We start from the raw sequence: 15,964 nt of genomic DNA, 5'->3' as shown, positions 1-15,964 counted from the left end.
GTTTATAATCCAGTCAATGTATTTGCTGTTAACCTTGAGTGTGTTGGGATGACTGTATCGTCCCCTGGATTTCCTTAGTTTGAGAATGGAGTTTGTGTTAGAAAGCCAAACGGGGAAGAGATAGATTTGTGAGAAATCTTGGTGTCTAACTTCAGAGAAGAAAGGGTACCTGCTAGAAGAGGGAGGGATTGGGGAAAAGAATCATTGGGAACAAAGCATAATGAGATTTGTGGGAGGGTGCCACGGTAAGGCCCGTTACCTTTATGCTTGTGTTACATGCAATTAAAGCCCCAGTCTGCCATGAGAAGTGAGCTTTCTGAGAGGCTAGACACTGACTCAGAAGATGAATGTTGAAGGCTGTATTAGTTTCAGTACATTCTATGGAAAATTGAAATTGACTTCTGTTTGAATGGATGTTTTTGACCAATGAGTATGGTAGTCATTTGCAACCTTATTGGATTTGTTAATAGGCTAGTTTCTACTTTTCTTTCTTTGTAGTTTATGGTAAGATATAGAGAGTTCTATGCTGCCTGTCTTTAGTTTTACTTATTTTAAAATGAGGATTCAGCTGTTGCCAGCAGATCTGAATGGGCGATAGCGGTTATATTTGAAGCTTCATTATGTTAATATGGTAGTGTTTCTTTAAGTTGTTTCTTTGGACGCTGTGGCACATAGGGAAGTGGTGATAGTGTGTGCTGGAATGCTGAGCACTGCCGTTTCTGTCTGTTTCAGCACAAGGCTTTCACTGAAGTATTTCTAGATGACTCGCACAGCCCTGCAAATCGCCGGGTGTCTGTACAAGTTGCCACCCCAGCCCTGCATCTTTCTGTTCGCTTCCCCATTCCTGATCTTCGATCAGACCAGGAAAGAGGACCCTGGTTTAAGAAGTCACTTCAGAAGGAGACCCTCCATTTAGAATTCACAGATCTGGAATCTAAGACGGAGTTTGTGGGAGGATCCACCCCAGAACAAACCAAACTGGAACTGACTTTTAGAGAGCTGACTGGTAAGACTGAGCATGCTGTGGAAGAGCAGACCACACGTCGAACCCTGCTTCTGTGACGGTGCCAAAGAGGGCAAACGTGGGGACGCTATTAAAGAACACAGCCACAGCTTCTCTCCAGAACTGTGTGGAGAGTTAGCATAGTTAAAAAAAAAGGTGCAACACAATGATTGATTTGCTCTGGTGAAGTTCTTATTTTCCGTAGTGATAGAGTGCATTAGCCTTTTTTATTATCCCTTACCACTTACATGTGCTGATAGGGACTGCGTAGCCTGCATGCCACTCTCTGCCCAGTCCTGGACTGAGCAGATCACATACGTGTTGTCCTTTCCTTTAGTTGTCATTACCACATATGTTAGGTTTCCCAGTCTGTGGCTGAAGAGGATGTGTCTCCGCTGCTCACAGGTGGTATGGGCAAATCTGTCACCAGAGCCTGAGTTTTCAGTCACCACACTAGCTCCTTCTGGGACATCTTTGTAAACCTGACACAGATCTTCTGCATTCTTGTGTCTCCGCAGGGTAGTGAGTAGAGTGTGTGAAAACTCTGCCTCTTTCTCTGCTTCAGCTCCTGACCTTGGCCACCAGCTCCCCTCACACCCCTAGTCTACCAAAGTTTCCCTTGTCTGATCGCTGAGTTTGACAAGTTTTTAGGGATTCTGAAATAGGCTTTTGCTGGTGACTAACTGCTTCATGAGAGGATGATTATGTTCCCTCTGCCGGTCAGTATCTCAACTGGCTGCAACTCTCTGTTTCAGAGGAAAGCTATGCAGGGCAGTGAGAAGCTAGTGCGGTATTAGTCTGCACGTGTGAACTAAATACTGAAGTGAACTTGTATCTTTATGTTTTTAGTGCCAATTAGCTGCATAAGCTTTTCTTTCTTTTGCTGCTGCTGTGCTGGGGACTGAATTCAGAGTCTTAATATGCTGGATAGTTGCTCTACCTCTGGGCTATAGCTCCAAGCTATAAACTTTTCTTCTGTAGAGAAATAACTGGGGCTGGAGAGGTGGTTCAGTGGTTAAGAGGACTTGGGGTAAAACCACGAAGACCCAAGTTCAGATCCCAATACCCATGTAATAAGTTGAGTGTGGGCTCAAATGAGTCCAAAACCCTAGTGCTTGCAGGTGGGTCTTGCTGGCTGCCAACTTAGCAAAAAAAAGTACAAATTTCTACCTCAGAAGAATAAGATGGTGAGTGATGAAGAGGTTACCTGATGCCCTCCAAAACAGTTACCAGTACACCGGAAGGTAGTGACTGACATATTTACTACTTATAATTATGTATTGTACATATGAAATACTAGTTAAGAATTTTAGTTTGAATAAAAGCTGGCATATTTCTCTGCACATCCTGCCTAGCACAGGCCACATTAAAGCAGGAACAAATGAATGAGTGCTGCAGAGCTTGAGGCGCTATGTAGACAATGCACTGGTTTGGAGAATTCTGAACAATCTGGTCTTCAGCATTTGAGAAGGAGCACATTTCAGTAAAGCCATCCTGTTCCATAGGGTCATTCCAGGAGGAGAAGGGAGAGCCGTCTATCAAGTTCTTCCATGTGTCTGGGGGAGTAGATGGAGACACAGCATCCTCAGATGACTTTGACTGGCCTCGGTAAGCAAATGCAGGCCTGTAACGGAACTATCAAAAAGTCGAACTTTCTTTAGCCAGGAATATGCTGCTAATGTCCACTTATTTACTTACTGGAGTTTTATGCTGTGAAGTCTACCTGTCTGTAAGTGGGTTTCAGTAGGCGTGGGCTTTTTATAGTTCTGTCTAGTCAAATTAACATTTAATCAGTGTTCCTTGTGTAAATTTCAAATTTCCATAAAAGTAAACATGTTACCGGTTATACTTATATCTTGGTTTTTCAAATTATCTTTGTGATCAGAATGGTACTGAAGATAAATCCACCAGCCATGCATTCCATTTTGGAGAGAATAGCAGCTGAAGAGGAGGAAGAGAATGATGGCCACTACCAAGAGGAGGAGGAAGGAGGGGCTCATTCCCTGAAAGATGTGTGTGACCTGAGGCGGCCAGCCCCATCTCCCTTTTCCTCTCGGAGAGTAATGTTTGAGAATGAGCAGGTAAAGGAGGACATGATGAACAGTCCAGGGTGGTACTATCCTGGGGCTGAGAGATGCTTTCCCTCTTCTCCTCCTCTTCTAGCCTTTCCCTCCTTTCCTCTTTGTGTCTCAGGTTAGTTTTGAACTTGTGATACTCTTACCTCCGAGTTGTGAGATTACAGGCTTATGTCATTACGCTTAGAAAGAATACTGTAATCCTAACACTTAGGAGGTGGAAGCAGGAGGATTGCAAGTTTGAGGCCAGATTGGGAAACATTGCAGGATGCTCTTGTATAAAGTGCAGTAACATCACTAGCAAGAACTTCCAAACAGCAGTGATAACAACAAAAATAATCTGTGTATTTTTGTTCTAGTTTGTAACTCCCAAGATTGATATCTACTTTTCTTGCTGTGTATTCTCCAAGTTATGCTTATTTATTTTCTTACATATTAAAAAAAATGGTGCTACTATTTAAAACATAAGTTGCATCTTTGATGCTTTTCCTCACACAAAACTATTTTGTTTCAGATGGTGATGCCGGGAGACCCTGTGGAGATGACAGAGTTTCAGGATAAAGCCATCAGCAACTCTCACTATGTGCTGGAGCTTCTGCTCCCAAACATCCACATGACACTGCCCAACAAAAGCTTCTATGAGAAGCTTTACAACAGGTGAGCTTGCACTGCCCACTGCCTCCAAGCACTCCTGCGTTCACTCTCCTGCTTTGCTACTGTTTACATGCTGCTGATGTTGCCCAGGGAGCCGCTGCCCATGTGCACTGCTGTTGTAGCTGAGTGTCCCAACCTGTGCCTGGTGTCTGTTGTAAAAACAACAGTAACACCACCACATTTTGTAAGCAAAAATTATAATTTACTGTTTTTAAATGTTCCAACACATCTACCTAGGAAATACAATGCAGTGGAATTCTGAGTCATAGACTCTGGTGACTATGAATACTTGTCGAAGCCTCTGTCACCGAAGTTCATACATCTGCCAAATTGAGATGGTACCAGGCTCACCCAGCTGAGCCGTTTGGATGATTAAATTACAGAACAGTGTCTGGCCTATAGTGCAAACAAGTTCTCATTCCCCTTGTCTTCAGAGACTATCACTTTTGCAGTGGGTTTTTTTGGTATCAGGTAGCCCTTGAGTCTCTGGGTCTCCCCCCGCCCCGTCCCCCACCTGGGCTTGTTTGTAAGTCTTAGGTAGGGTACTGAGGTACACTTTAGTTTAGTAATCTGGACAAGATTCCACATACCAAGCCATTAGAATATAGGAAGAAAATGACAGCACTTTAAAAAGGATTTTATTTTTGTTTTTTGTCTTTAAACATTTTATTTATTTAATTTATTGTGTGTGTGTGCTGTGTGTGTGTGTGTGTGTGTGTGTGTGTGTGTGTGTGAAGATAGCTCTGGGAGTTGGTTCTCCTCCTACCACATGGGCAGGCTTGGTGTCAAGTATTTTTACCTGCTGAGCCATCTCGCCAGCCCTGTTTATTTTGTGTTAAACAACAGCAAACTTCTCTTAAACTGAGTAAGATGGCATATTCCAGTCATCCCAGTTTTAGGAAGGCTGAGGCGTGGAGATCATGATTTCAAAACCAGGGCTTCTTAGTAAGATCCTGTTTCAAAGTAAAAATAACCAGACTGTTTAGACTGTTTAGCATAGTGACATATGTGAAACTCACAGGCCATATACCATGAATTTTGGTTTTATTTAAGCATTAGCAGTCAAACTGCTGCAGGAAGTGGCAAAGGAAGAACCCTTCCTAAGGAGAGCTTCCCTTTGCCCTCACTTGACAGTAACAATGCCTCAGGCCAGAGTCTCAATTTACAGGCCTGGGCTTCTTTGTTTTATAATAAACCATAATGTTTGTGGTATAGACAGTGTAATGTGTAGACACTTAGATGGTGTGGTGTGTCTGAGGTCTGCCATGTTTCAGTGCGGTGTCCCCGGTGTCTTTCACAGCACCACTTCCCACTGGCATCAAGGCACTTAGAGTGGCCTTGCTCCTCTAGAGCTGGCTGGGTGCTGGCTTCCGCCGGGGTGGGGCTTAGGATGGGGTATACCAGCTGCCTCTTTTCTTGGCACCACCATTGGTATTCACACTTGGCTTTACAGTCCTTCCATGCGGCACCACTTGGTCTTTTCCTTGCCAGTCATGTACTGTGTGACAGCTGCTGTGCATAGACTGAGATAATTAGGCTTAAGTCCATCTCAGGGCCATGGTGTGACAGTCTAGGAGGTGGCAAGGAGGAGTCACAGGGTGTGATGGAAACAGATGAAGTGAAGGAGGTGTGGCACAAACCTAGAGAACATTGTGAAATTGCAGTTGTCTTAAAGCTGTGCAGAGGACATCTTTATAGTATTTATTGAAGAGGCAGTATGCAGCCCAGGCCTAGCTGTGGCCTTTCTAGTGTGTTTTTTAGTAGGTAGATGTCTCTCCTAGTTAGGAGAGACAATCCTGTGGCCTGCATTCATCCTTTGCCTTCTTCCTAGGGGAGATTAGCTATCTGTTGGAAAAAAAGCTATCTCAGCTACTCTAGACAAAGGGTTGAATTGGGAGCTGGGTTTAACCATGAATATTGGCTGTGTGACCTTGGGGAGATCACTTATGCTTTTTTTTTTTTTGTTTTTTAAGATTTATTTATTCTGTTTTGTGTTCTGCCTGCGTGTATGCCTGCACTCCAAAAGAAAGCACCAGATCTCATTATAGATGGTTGTGAGCCACCATGAGATTGCTGGGAATTGAACTCAGGACCCTTGAAAGTGCTCTTAACCTCTGAGCCATCTCTCTAGCCCCCACTTATGCTTTAAGTGGTGGTTTCTTTATGGATAAAGTGGAATAGTGATTCTTCTGTCTGTCCCTTGGGGCTGGTGGGAAGGACTGCTGAGAGGGTCCCTTTTGCAGTTTGCCAACAACAACAACAACAAAAGAGCTGTTTTCTTTCTGTCATTTGGGAGTTTGGCTTTCTCTTTAGACAGGGTCTCAACTATGTGCAGCCCTTGATGGTCTAGAACTTGCTGTGTAGACCAGGCTGGCCTGAGACTGCTTCTGCCTCTCAGGATTAAAGGCATGTATCTCTACCCCTGGCTGTTTGTGAGTTTTGATCTTTGGTTAGCTTCCATCTCTCAGGTGCACTTAGAGGCGTGATTAGGTCTTGGAGTGTATTAACATGGGTGACACTAGTTGAGTGTTTTGTTAGGTGTCTCAGATTCCTTTCTCTGCTCTTGCTCTGTAACCATGTCAGCTGCTTTACCATTGAAAGCACATAGCTGCTGTTCTAAACTCCTTCACAGGGTCATTTTCCATTTCGCTGTCTGAAGCCATACCACAAACATGGTCCTGTAAAGTGGGTTCTCAGTCTGGTTTCACCTTAAGTTTCCTGTCCATTTTGCCCTTTGTGTTCTAGGATCTTTAATGACCTGCTTCTCTGGGAGCCAACAGCCCCTTCACCAGTGGAGACCCTTGAAAACATTTCCTATGGCATTGGGCTCTCGGTGGCCAGTCAGCTGATAAACACCTTCAGCAAAGACAGCTTCAGTCCCTTTAAATCTGCAGTTCACTATGGTAATGTGGCTTATGTTTGTTCAGTATAAGCACCTAATTTATATATAAGAGTAGTAGCCCTTTTAATTGTTGACTTAAAAATGTGTCTCAGACTTTGTCTTCTGTTTTATTCTATAAATTCTTTAGAGCTTTCTATGAATATTTCCCATTTCTGTGTCTATTCTGATAAGAGCTTTGCTGCTCAAATGTGTAATCTTTGGTGTGATTGTGCACATGTTTGAATTCCTTTAAGGGGGCCCATCTGCCTTGTCGTTCTGTCCTCTGCAAAAATGCAAAGAACTGTTGTGATCATTTGTAAGCTGCTGTCTTGCTTAGCTGCCAGAATCTGTAATAGTAGGTCTTTTCCCTGCGTAGATGAAGACAGCGGATCTGAAGAAGAGACTTTGCAGTATTTTTCTGCTGTTGATCCCAACTATCGTTCCCGTAGGAAAAAAAAGTTGGACTCTCAGAACAAGAACTCTCAGAGTTTCCTCTCAGTCCTTCTGAATATCAATCATGGATTAATGGCAGTGTTCACAGATGTAAAGGTATGGTTTTGTAATCTCTGTAATGAGGTGCGGTGAGGTCCTGTTAGTGCAGGGGATGGTTGCAGGTGTGTGTGTGTGTGTGTGTATAGAGGGGAGCAGTGTTCTGAGATGCCAGACGACACAGCTACTTTGGGAACTAGTTTTCATGCTGTTCTAAGGCTGTAAGCCCCCCCCCCCCCCGTTAGAAAGCACATGCTAATTCTGCCAGTGATGGCAGTAATTGTAAATTTTTCCTTTCTCGTTTTAAAAGAGGATGAAGCACAAATGTCTGTTGCAGAAGACTTATGTATGTGGGGCACACATTAGTCAGTGTTTTGAATAATGATTTAGGGTATTGAATGGCTCAAGAATTAGACTGCTTTTTGTGGTGTAGGAGATTTTCCTGAGTTAGATTCAGAATGAGCATGCAAAGAGACGTTCTTGCTTTCTGCTTTTAAATAATGGCTCCTGGAGCTCAGTGACTAAAAGCCTACCTACTGTCTACAAAGTTCTAGGTTCTGTCTATAGTGCTGAAATCTGACCAAAAAAAAAAAGTGACTTTTTTTTCTGATTGTTTTGTTAGCAAGATAATGGAGAGCTGATGGAAGATAAGCATGGTGAATTCTGGCTAGAGCTCACCAGTGGCTCAGTGTTCTGTGTGACAAAGTATGAAGGTGTGGATGACAAGCACTACGTCTGCTTGCACTCCAGCAGCCTCAGTCTGCACCACAAAGGTAGGGCGCTGTGCACTTTCTTCTCTTCTGTTTAGCGGTTGGGTCTCCTATTTGATAAAGGCAGGCTCTTGAGAATACAACTTTGATCTGATAAATTGTTTTCTTTTGGGAGTTCTGGTTCTAGTGCCAAAATCATATTTATAGATTAGAACCTTTTGTTTGTTTTGAGACAAGGTCTCACTATATAGGCTGCACTGGTCCTGAAGTTGAGATTCTCCTGCCTCAGCTTCCCAACTTCTAGGATTATAGGTATGCACAACCACACCTGACTAAAATTTACCAAATTTTGACTAACTGTGTGGATTACTCTGAATAGGCACAGAGACAGGAAAATCTTATTTTTCTAGCATTTTAGAATCGTAGAATTTTTGTTTGTTTGTTTTGTTTTGTTTTGTTTTGTTTTTTGGTAAGTTTTGCTCTCAGTTATACAAACATTGACAAAGAGAAGAGTGTTGTTGCTACTGTGTTGGCTTTTGGCCATTATGCCAGCAGAACCATGTTAAGTTCTATGGGGCTCTCTGCAAACACAATAACCACAATATTAGCGTGAGGTGAGAAGAAAGTCTGGTTCAACATGACTTCGTAGCTGGTAATGGCTCAAACTTAAGAGTCTGACACTGTGCAGTTTATTTTAGGCATACTTAAGCACAGTGCAATTAGGAAAAATGTCTCCTGGTGTAACACAATCCTGTGTGGTCAATGAGGCATGATTATGTTGAAACTCTTCTCAAAGTACATGCCACTTCTTCCATGAAGATGGGTTCTATAGATAGACTACATGTTTCATCTTAAAGGCCCGGGGAGGATCTGGTATGGTCTCAGTAGTACAGTAGTGGAGAGGTCACCCACCTCCAGTTCTGTTTGAGTCTGGGGAGCGAGGTATGGCCTGGCCCTACAGGTAACACAGGGGTCACCAGTCTATTAACTGCCTCCATTTCCAGCCTCTTGGGCAGAAAAGAAGTTATATATCTCTTCCTTTAAAGAGACAATCCTGTGTGTTTGACATTCCTGGTTTTTTGAGTGTAGTTATCTGTGAGCAAGGTTCAAAGGAGTAAAGGCTTGTCCTGGAAATCCTCGTAGAAATGTAATATATCTGAGAAGTCTTAAGGATGGTGTCTTGCCACAATGGACATTCTGTACCCAACCTCTTGAGACGGGGCACCGGCAAAGCACAGCCTTTGCATGACTGCACGAGCACACTGCATGAATGACCTTGAACCTGTTGTCTAAGGAGCATACAGTACAAAATGCATTGCATTCAGAGCCTTGCTCATCCCCAATATAATTTAATATATGTGAACATTCCCCACAAAATTCCAGATACTCCTGATTCTGAGTAGGAGACAGTTCTGTTGTGAGAGTCAAAACAGTCACAGAACTAATTTCAAGTGATCATGTTGTTGGTGTTTTTATCTGGATGTGTATCTAGGCGTAGTGGATGGAGTCATTCTCCCTACAGAGACACGATTGCCCTGTTCCACTCGCCCACATTGGTTGGAACCTACAATTTATTCCTCTGAAGAGGATGGCCTCAGCCGAGCTGCCTCTGACGGTGTCGGGGGAGACAATCTGAATATGCTCTCAGTCGCAGTGAAAATACTGTCGGATAAGTCAGAGTGCAATACGAAGGTGTGTGACTTATAGTGCTAAACATTCCTATTGATTTGATTGCTAGCTGGGGGTGACTGTGTAAGAGGCACACCTTTGTGTTCTTGGGAGAGCTTGAGTTGGGGATTCTGTGGATTAATGTGGTTCTTTGTGTTCTCTTGTGATGCAGGAGTTCCTTGTGGCTGTAGGGCTGAAAGGAGCCACTCTACAGCACAGAATGCTGCCTGCTGGACTCAGTTGGCATGAGCAGGTAAGAGCTGTCACCCGTGCCATGCCTTTTAATAGCATTTATGAGTCATGAGTGTTTATCTTGGTGAACTGTGATAAGCACACACTGTGTGCAGCTCTGCCTTCCTTAAGAAGTAGACTCATCACCCAGAAGGCAGGTGACTTTTTCTTCAAGGTGCAGTCCCTATAACTTCTCAGTGGCAGCATTGTTGTTCATATGAAGCCAGAAAAGGAAGGTCTGTTGGAATGCCCAGCCTGGAGGAGCAGCCAGTGGTGTATTGAGCGCTGAAAACCAGAAAGAAGTTCTTTAAGGGCCACCATGTCCTCAGGCTAGTAGTACAGCTTTGCTTCGGGTCATTTCACCAGAATTCCTGTAATTAAGGTCCAGTTGAATTCTCCAGATAGAACAGAGTTAGGGCTTAAAATATTCTTTCTTTTTATCTCTCTCTCACTACCTACATACTTCCCTACAAAGTGAGTTCAGGACAGCCAAGGCTACACAAAGAAACTCTGTCTTGAAAAAACAAAAAAATTCTTTTCCTAAATTTTTATTTATTTACTAAATACTTAGTGTGTGTGTGGTGTGTGTATGCACACAGAGGTGTGCTTACATGGGCAAACCACAGTGTATGCAAGTCAGAGGACAGCTTTTCCTAAGTTGATTCTCTTCTGGGAATCACACTGAGGCCATCAGGCTTGGCCTTTACCTGCTAAGCCGTCTTGTTGACCTGACATGTGTTTTAAAAAGATTCTGTGGTTGGATCAAATTAGTTCTTTTTCTGTGAGTAAGGATTATAGATAAAAGAAGCTGACTTTGAGTGAGATGCTCACTGTTCTTTATGAAAGCTGGGACCTTGTGCTTTTATCTTTTTCTTTATTACATGCTTTTAAAATGCTCTTGTCAGGAAGTATTCACGAAAACATGTGTGTCTGCCTGTCTGTTAGGGGTGCAGAGATATATACACTTTGGCTAGGGAGAGACTCAGCATGTCCTCTCCATTTGCTTAGGAGTAGGAGAGAATGGGTGTGGGGTAGAGGACCTGGCTTTCACACTGAGCAACATATAAAGAGAAAGAAGTTAAAAATGACTCCTATAAAAAAAAACTAGATTCTCTGCCTTCCTACAAGGGGTTATGTAGGAAACCAGAAGTGCCCCTCCAATTTAGAGCCTTCACATGCAAAGCAGGTGCTCCACCACTGAGCTACACGGCCATTGCTTTCCTCTCTCCCTCCTTCCTCTTTGGTCTTTTCCTTTCCTCTCTGCTTCTCTCCCCTTCCTCCCCATCCCTACCTCTCCTTTTCTCTTCTCTTTCCTTCCACTCTCCCTTTTTTGTGTTTTGAGAAGGCTCTTGCTGAGTAGCTTTTGGCTGGCTTTGGACTTTGGATCCTTTTGCCTCAGCCTGCCAGGGAGCTGGGGTTACAAGCATCACATCTATACTTCATGGAAATCAGATTTTTTTTTAATGTGACTGTCACATTTTAGTTTGTGTTTTTCAATAAGAAATAGACAATGATTTTTATTATATTCTGCGAAGAAAGTATAACCTTCTGTCAAATATGCTGAGAGGTGATATTGTAGCAAACTGAAAGACTGGATAAGTGCTGACACAGAATTAATCATGAACCAAAAAAAAAAAAATATATCTTCCAGAAATTGATGTCTAAAATTCTGTAACTGGGGCTGGGATACAGCTCAGTTGATAACATGCTTGCACATCAAATACAAAACCTTGAGTTAGATGCCAGTCCACATAAACTCAGCACATACTCAGGACGTAGACTTAAGGAAGCCAAGGATGACCTTGAACTTGTGATCTCCTTAACTCTACCTCCTGAGGAAACCAGGTTTTTTAAAATTTACAAATTAATTCTTTTCAAGAATTGTTCTGAGCAATATGTCAGTATTATTGTGCATGCTTTAAAATTAACTTTATAAGATAGGACTTTTCCCCATATAGGTACTAAGTACCAACCAGTCTAGCCCTGCTTAGCTTCCAAGATCAGAGGAGGCTGGTGTGTTTAGGGTGGTGTAACCATAGACATAAGACAGGTTTTTTTTTTTTTTTCTTTTGTCTTTTTTTTTTCCTTAGGTAAATTTATTTATTTAATCATTTTACATCCCAATCAAAGCACCTTCCCTCCTCTCCTTCTTGTCCTCCCCCATCCCTGTACCAATCCACCCTAGCACATCAAGTCACATCAGGACTAAGTGTATCCTCTTCCACTAAGGCTAGACAAGGTAGCCCAGCTAGGGGAAAGTGATCCAAAAGAGCGCTCCCACTCCGCTTCCTAGGGGACCCCCATGAAGAGCAAGTTTCACATCAAGACAGGGTTTTCTAAGGTGTCTGTGGCATTTAGCTATTGGCTGTGACTCTTTATTTTAAATTCCAGCTTAGCAATTACTTTAGCATTTTAATTGTGTTGCTTAAAGTGAGATGATTATTATAGGTGAGTCTCTCCCCTGTAGTGCATCTCTCCCCTTCCACAGCATTCCTAATGTGAGTGCACACATTGTTGAAATTCATCCCGTCACAACAGTGGTGTTTTCTTGTAGTATCCTAGTCACTGTATTATATACTTGTTAAATGTATTCTAGCAAAATGTCATTTCTGCTAAAGTGGCTATTTGTGGTTTTGTGATTATAGATTTTAAACTTCTTGAATATTGCTGATGAACCTGTTTTGGGATATAACCCTCCAACTTCATTTACAACTTTTCATGTTCATCTTTGGAGCTGTGCACTTGATTACAGGTGAGTCTATGAGTGGAGCAAAGTAGAGTTTTACTTAAAACATACTGATTTTAGAGCCACCAAGCCTGACAAACTGAGTTTGACCCCTGGGACCCACATCACAAAAGGAGAGTCATCTCCCGCGTTGTCCTCTGGCTTCTATACATTCACCACACACACACACACACACACACACACACACTCACACTGTGTATATACATATATATATATAAAGTGTAATAAAAATTTAAATATATTAATTTTTGAAAAGTGCATAATTCTGCCTACTGTGGTGTTGCACACCTGCAATCCAAGACTTAGTAGGGTTAGGTAAGACGACTGCAAATTTGAAGCCAGTCTGGGTTACAAAGTGAGATCCTGTCACCAGTAAAACCTAACAAAGGAAAACCCTCCAAAAATCCCATAATTGAGTAGTTAAGGTTGGGATGTGTTTTGAAGAGTCCAGTTGCTTCAGGCTCGTAATCTGTTTCTTCTTTTTGCTGTCAGGCCTCTTCACCTGCCAATTCGATCCCTTCTTACTGTTGAGACATTCAGCATTTCTAGCAGCGTTGCCTTGGATAAATCTTCCTCCACTCTCAGGTACCCGTGAACTCACCCTGGGCTGCTGTTTAGACGCATCAGCTAGAATCACCGAGTTTCTTCGCTCTTTGTCACCCAAGCTGCTGCCTTCTCAGAAGCTTTTCTTAAGTTAGCAGCACTGAGCCACTGCTGTCCTTCCTCAGGGGCTGAGTCCCTCTGCTCCGCTGGGTTTCAGCTTTGGAGAAGGAATTCATCCCTGAGATTCTCAGCTGGCTTTTTAGGACCTGTGAGCAGTTTCCCAGTGCCACAAGTGTGTTATCTTTGAAATGGAAACCTTTTCAATTGGGCATCAGCTGAAACAAACAACCTGCTCAAAGCCTAGATGATGACACGTTGGCACCTTCATATGTTTTGGGTCACACTCTTGTTTGTGGGTGATGAACACTGAGCATAATGTGGCGATGTGCTGATGGTGCAATGCTCATACTGAGAGCTTAGTTTTTAGGTGTTTCATCTCTTTCCAGAATCATCATGGATGAGGCTGCTTTACACCTTTCTGACAAGTGTAACACTGTCACTATAAATCTGAATAGAGGTGAGTACAGAACAAACTTTGGGGTTGATTACTGCTGTTAAACTGTGTGGGAATATATTAAAGCTGTTTTAATGTGATGTACCTTTGGAAAGCTGGGCTCCCGTTAGGGACTTTTAACAGATGTTGAAATGTGTAATGATTGTGACATCTGCAGAGTTTTCAGGTTGAAGCTGAAATGTTCTTATGGTGTTAGCTATGTTTCTCTGCATTCTAAATATTTACTTAGTATTTAGTCATTTGTTCTAGCTAAAATCAAGTAAGATGTCAGATGAGGTCACAGTGAGTTTGTAGGACAGGCCTCTTACACTACAAATCCTAGTACATGTGCAGTGAACTTTAGACAAAGGTTAGTTTTGTTAGGTTTTGTTTGGATAAGCCGTTTTTAAAAACAGTATAATACATATTGTGTTAAATTTTAGATTATGTTCGTGTGATGGACATGGGACTTTTAGAGCTGACCATAACTGCAATGAAGGCAGATTCTGATGGAGAACAGGTCAGTTGTAATAAGTGGGAATTTTAGTTAAGTCCTATTATTTTTTTCCAAAGATCTGCCTGCCTCTGCCTCCTGAGTGCTGGGATTAAAGGCATGTGCCACCATGTCTGTTTTTTTGTTTTGTTTTGTTTTGTTTTTCCGAGACAGGTTTCTCTGTGTAGCCTTGGCTGTCCTCCCTTTGTAGACCAGGGCGGTCTGGAACCCACAGAGATCTGCCTGCCTCTGCCTCTCTGCGTGCTGGGATTACAGGCATGCACTGCCAAGCCCGGCTTAAGTTCTATTCTTAAGAGATAAAATGTAATGTGTTGGAACATTCCCCACCCCCCAATTTTGGTCAAAAACTAGAATTGATTTAAGTACTTTTCATATGACAAGATAAATGAGTGTATACTTTATTTTAGATTTACTTATTTTATGTGTATGAATGTTTTACTGGCATTTATGTATGTGCACCACATGCATGCCTGGTGCCTGCAAATGTCAGAAGAGGATGTCAGACCCCTGGAACTGAAGTTACAGACAGTTGTGAGCCATCAAGTGCATGCTGGGAATAGTCAATAGTCCTATGCAGGAACAACAAGTGCTCATAACCTCTGGCCTGTATTTCCAACCCATGAGTGTGTATTTTAGTTCCTGTGACTCTGTAGGGGACTTGGTGACTCTTGTCTAAAAAGTAGTTTACCATTTTCTCTCTGTGCCCTGTCCAGACTGAGCCCCGGTTTGAGTTGCACTGTTCCAGTGATGTCGTCCACATCAGAACATGCTCAGACTCATGTGCTGCGCTGATGAATCTCATCCAGTATGTCGCAAGTTACGGAGACTTACACGCACCTAACAAAGCAGAAATGAAGCCTGGAGTTCCACAGAGAAAGCCCAAGGTACAGGCAAGGTGCCCCATCCCACTGACAGCACTGAGCGGGAGTAATGGGTCTGGAAAGGTGATTCCAGGCCCTCTATGAAAAGCCATTCTACTGTTTGCTCTTCATTTTAGAACATTAATCTCAGCTGACATGATACTTTTTGAGATTTCAGTTATTTTCATCTGTTCTTAGAGAAGAAAACAAGTTGTCAAAATGCTGCAAGCAGCAGATGGTAGATGTTTCTTCCACCGCAAAGCTTGCTTCTACTCTAGTATCTTCATCTTTTTGCTCTAATACCTTGTTCCATGTCTTCCTATGGAGCTGCCCCTCCATGTGTTACAGCCCAGTGAGGGGAAAAGAGGCTCAAGGTAATGATTAGGTCTGGATCGCTTGGGTGATTTCCCTAGTTAGCAAGAGAAACAGAACAGGTGTCCTCATCTCAGTTCCAAGGTCACTACTTTCTTATGCTCCATTTGTCCCCTTTCTGATGGCATGTGTCCAACTTGAATGATGTCCCATTGGTGTTTTTATTTTGTAGTGCTGTTGTTCACGGCCTTTTCTATGAACAAAATCCTCAGTCTCCTTAGGGTAGGGCACCTCTGAACTTACTCAGGTTAGAGTTCTGTTAGCAAGGGTCTGACTGGCACTGTGTGCCTTGTTAGGTCATCCTACTCTTCTTTTCTGTCCCTCCTGTGTTCCCACTGGTAGTGAGGTGACTGAAGATGTTCCCTCTACATTTACTCTCTGTTCTTAAAGACACTGTTCAGTTTCTCAAAGATGCTTTCAACTTATGTCTTTCCATTTCAGAGCCGTGTTCACATTTTGAGGAGTACGGCCTGGGTTTAATGGATCCTCAGTTTACAGACCCAGTGCTGAAGTAGTGGTGCTGGAGTTGAGCCCTGTGAACCACCATTCAGATTTTTTTCTCCTGTTTATATCCCCACTTGCCTCAGGAGCCCCTGAACTAAAGGGGCAGCAGTAAGATTTGAGCAGATCACACTTTCTCAGTAAGCCCCTGGCTGCACCACAGG

General features: G+C 42.8%; 1 protein-coding gene across 5 annotated transcripts in view; it reads left to right on the top strand.

Moving 5' to 3' along the window:
- Atg2b (autophagy related 2B) overlaps positions 1-15,964 on the top strand; it is a 67,181-nt gene that overhangs the window by 27,188 nt on the left and 24,029 nt on the right. For all 5 annotated transcript variants that reach the window (XR_009593075.1, XR_002476854.2, XM_021649428.2 and 2 more), the window contains 14 exons: positions 733-1,006; positions 2,509-2,611; positions 2,889-3,084; positions 3,593-3,735; positions 6,478-6,635; positions 6,990-7,162; positions 7,725-7,875; positions 9,305-9,504; positions 9,653-9,733; positions 12,357-12,463; positions 12,950-13,042; positions 13,507-13,577; positions 13,997-14,073; positions 14,781-14,951. Coding sequence is in view for 3 of the 5 variants with exons in the window: in XM_021649428.2 (XP_021505103.1) it covers positions 733-1,006; positions 2,509-2,611; positions 2,889-3,084; positions 3,593-3,735; positions 6,478-6,635; positions 6,990-7,162; positions 7,725-7,875; positions 9,305-9,504; positions 9,653-9,733; positions 12,357-12,463; positions 12,950-13,042; positions 13,507-13,577; positions 13,997-14,073; positions 14,781-14,951 (1,998 nt within the window). In the remaining 2 variants the exon portion in view is untranslated. The remainder of the gene's footprint in view (positions 1-732; positions 1,007-2,508; positions 2,612-2,888; positions 3,085-3,592; positions 3,736-6,477; positions 6,636-6,989; positions 7,163-7,724; positions 7,876-9,304; positions 9,505-9,652; positions 9,734-12,356; positions 12,464-12,949; positions 13,043-13,506; positions 13,578-13,996; positions 14,074-14,780; positions 14,952-15,964) is intronic.

Source organism: Meriones unguiculatus, chromosome 7, assembly GCF_030254825.1.
Source record: "Meriones unguiculatus strain TT.TT164.6M chromosome 7, Bangor_MerUng_6.1, whole genome shotgun sequence".
In the NCBI taxonomy this organism is placed as follows: Eukaryota; Metazoa; Chordata; class Mammalia; order Rodentia; family Muridae; genus Meriones; species Meriones unguiculatus.
The sequence above is the reverse complement of the archived record's forward strand: the minus strand, read 5'-3'. Positions and strand labels throughout refer to the sequence as shown.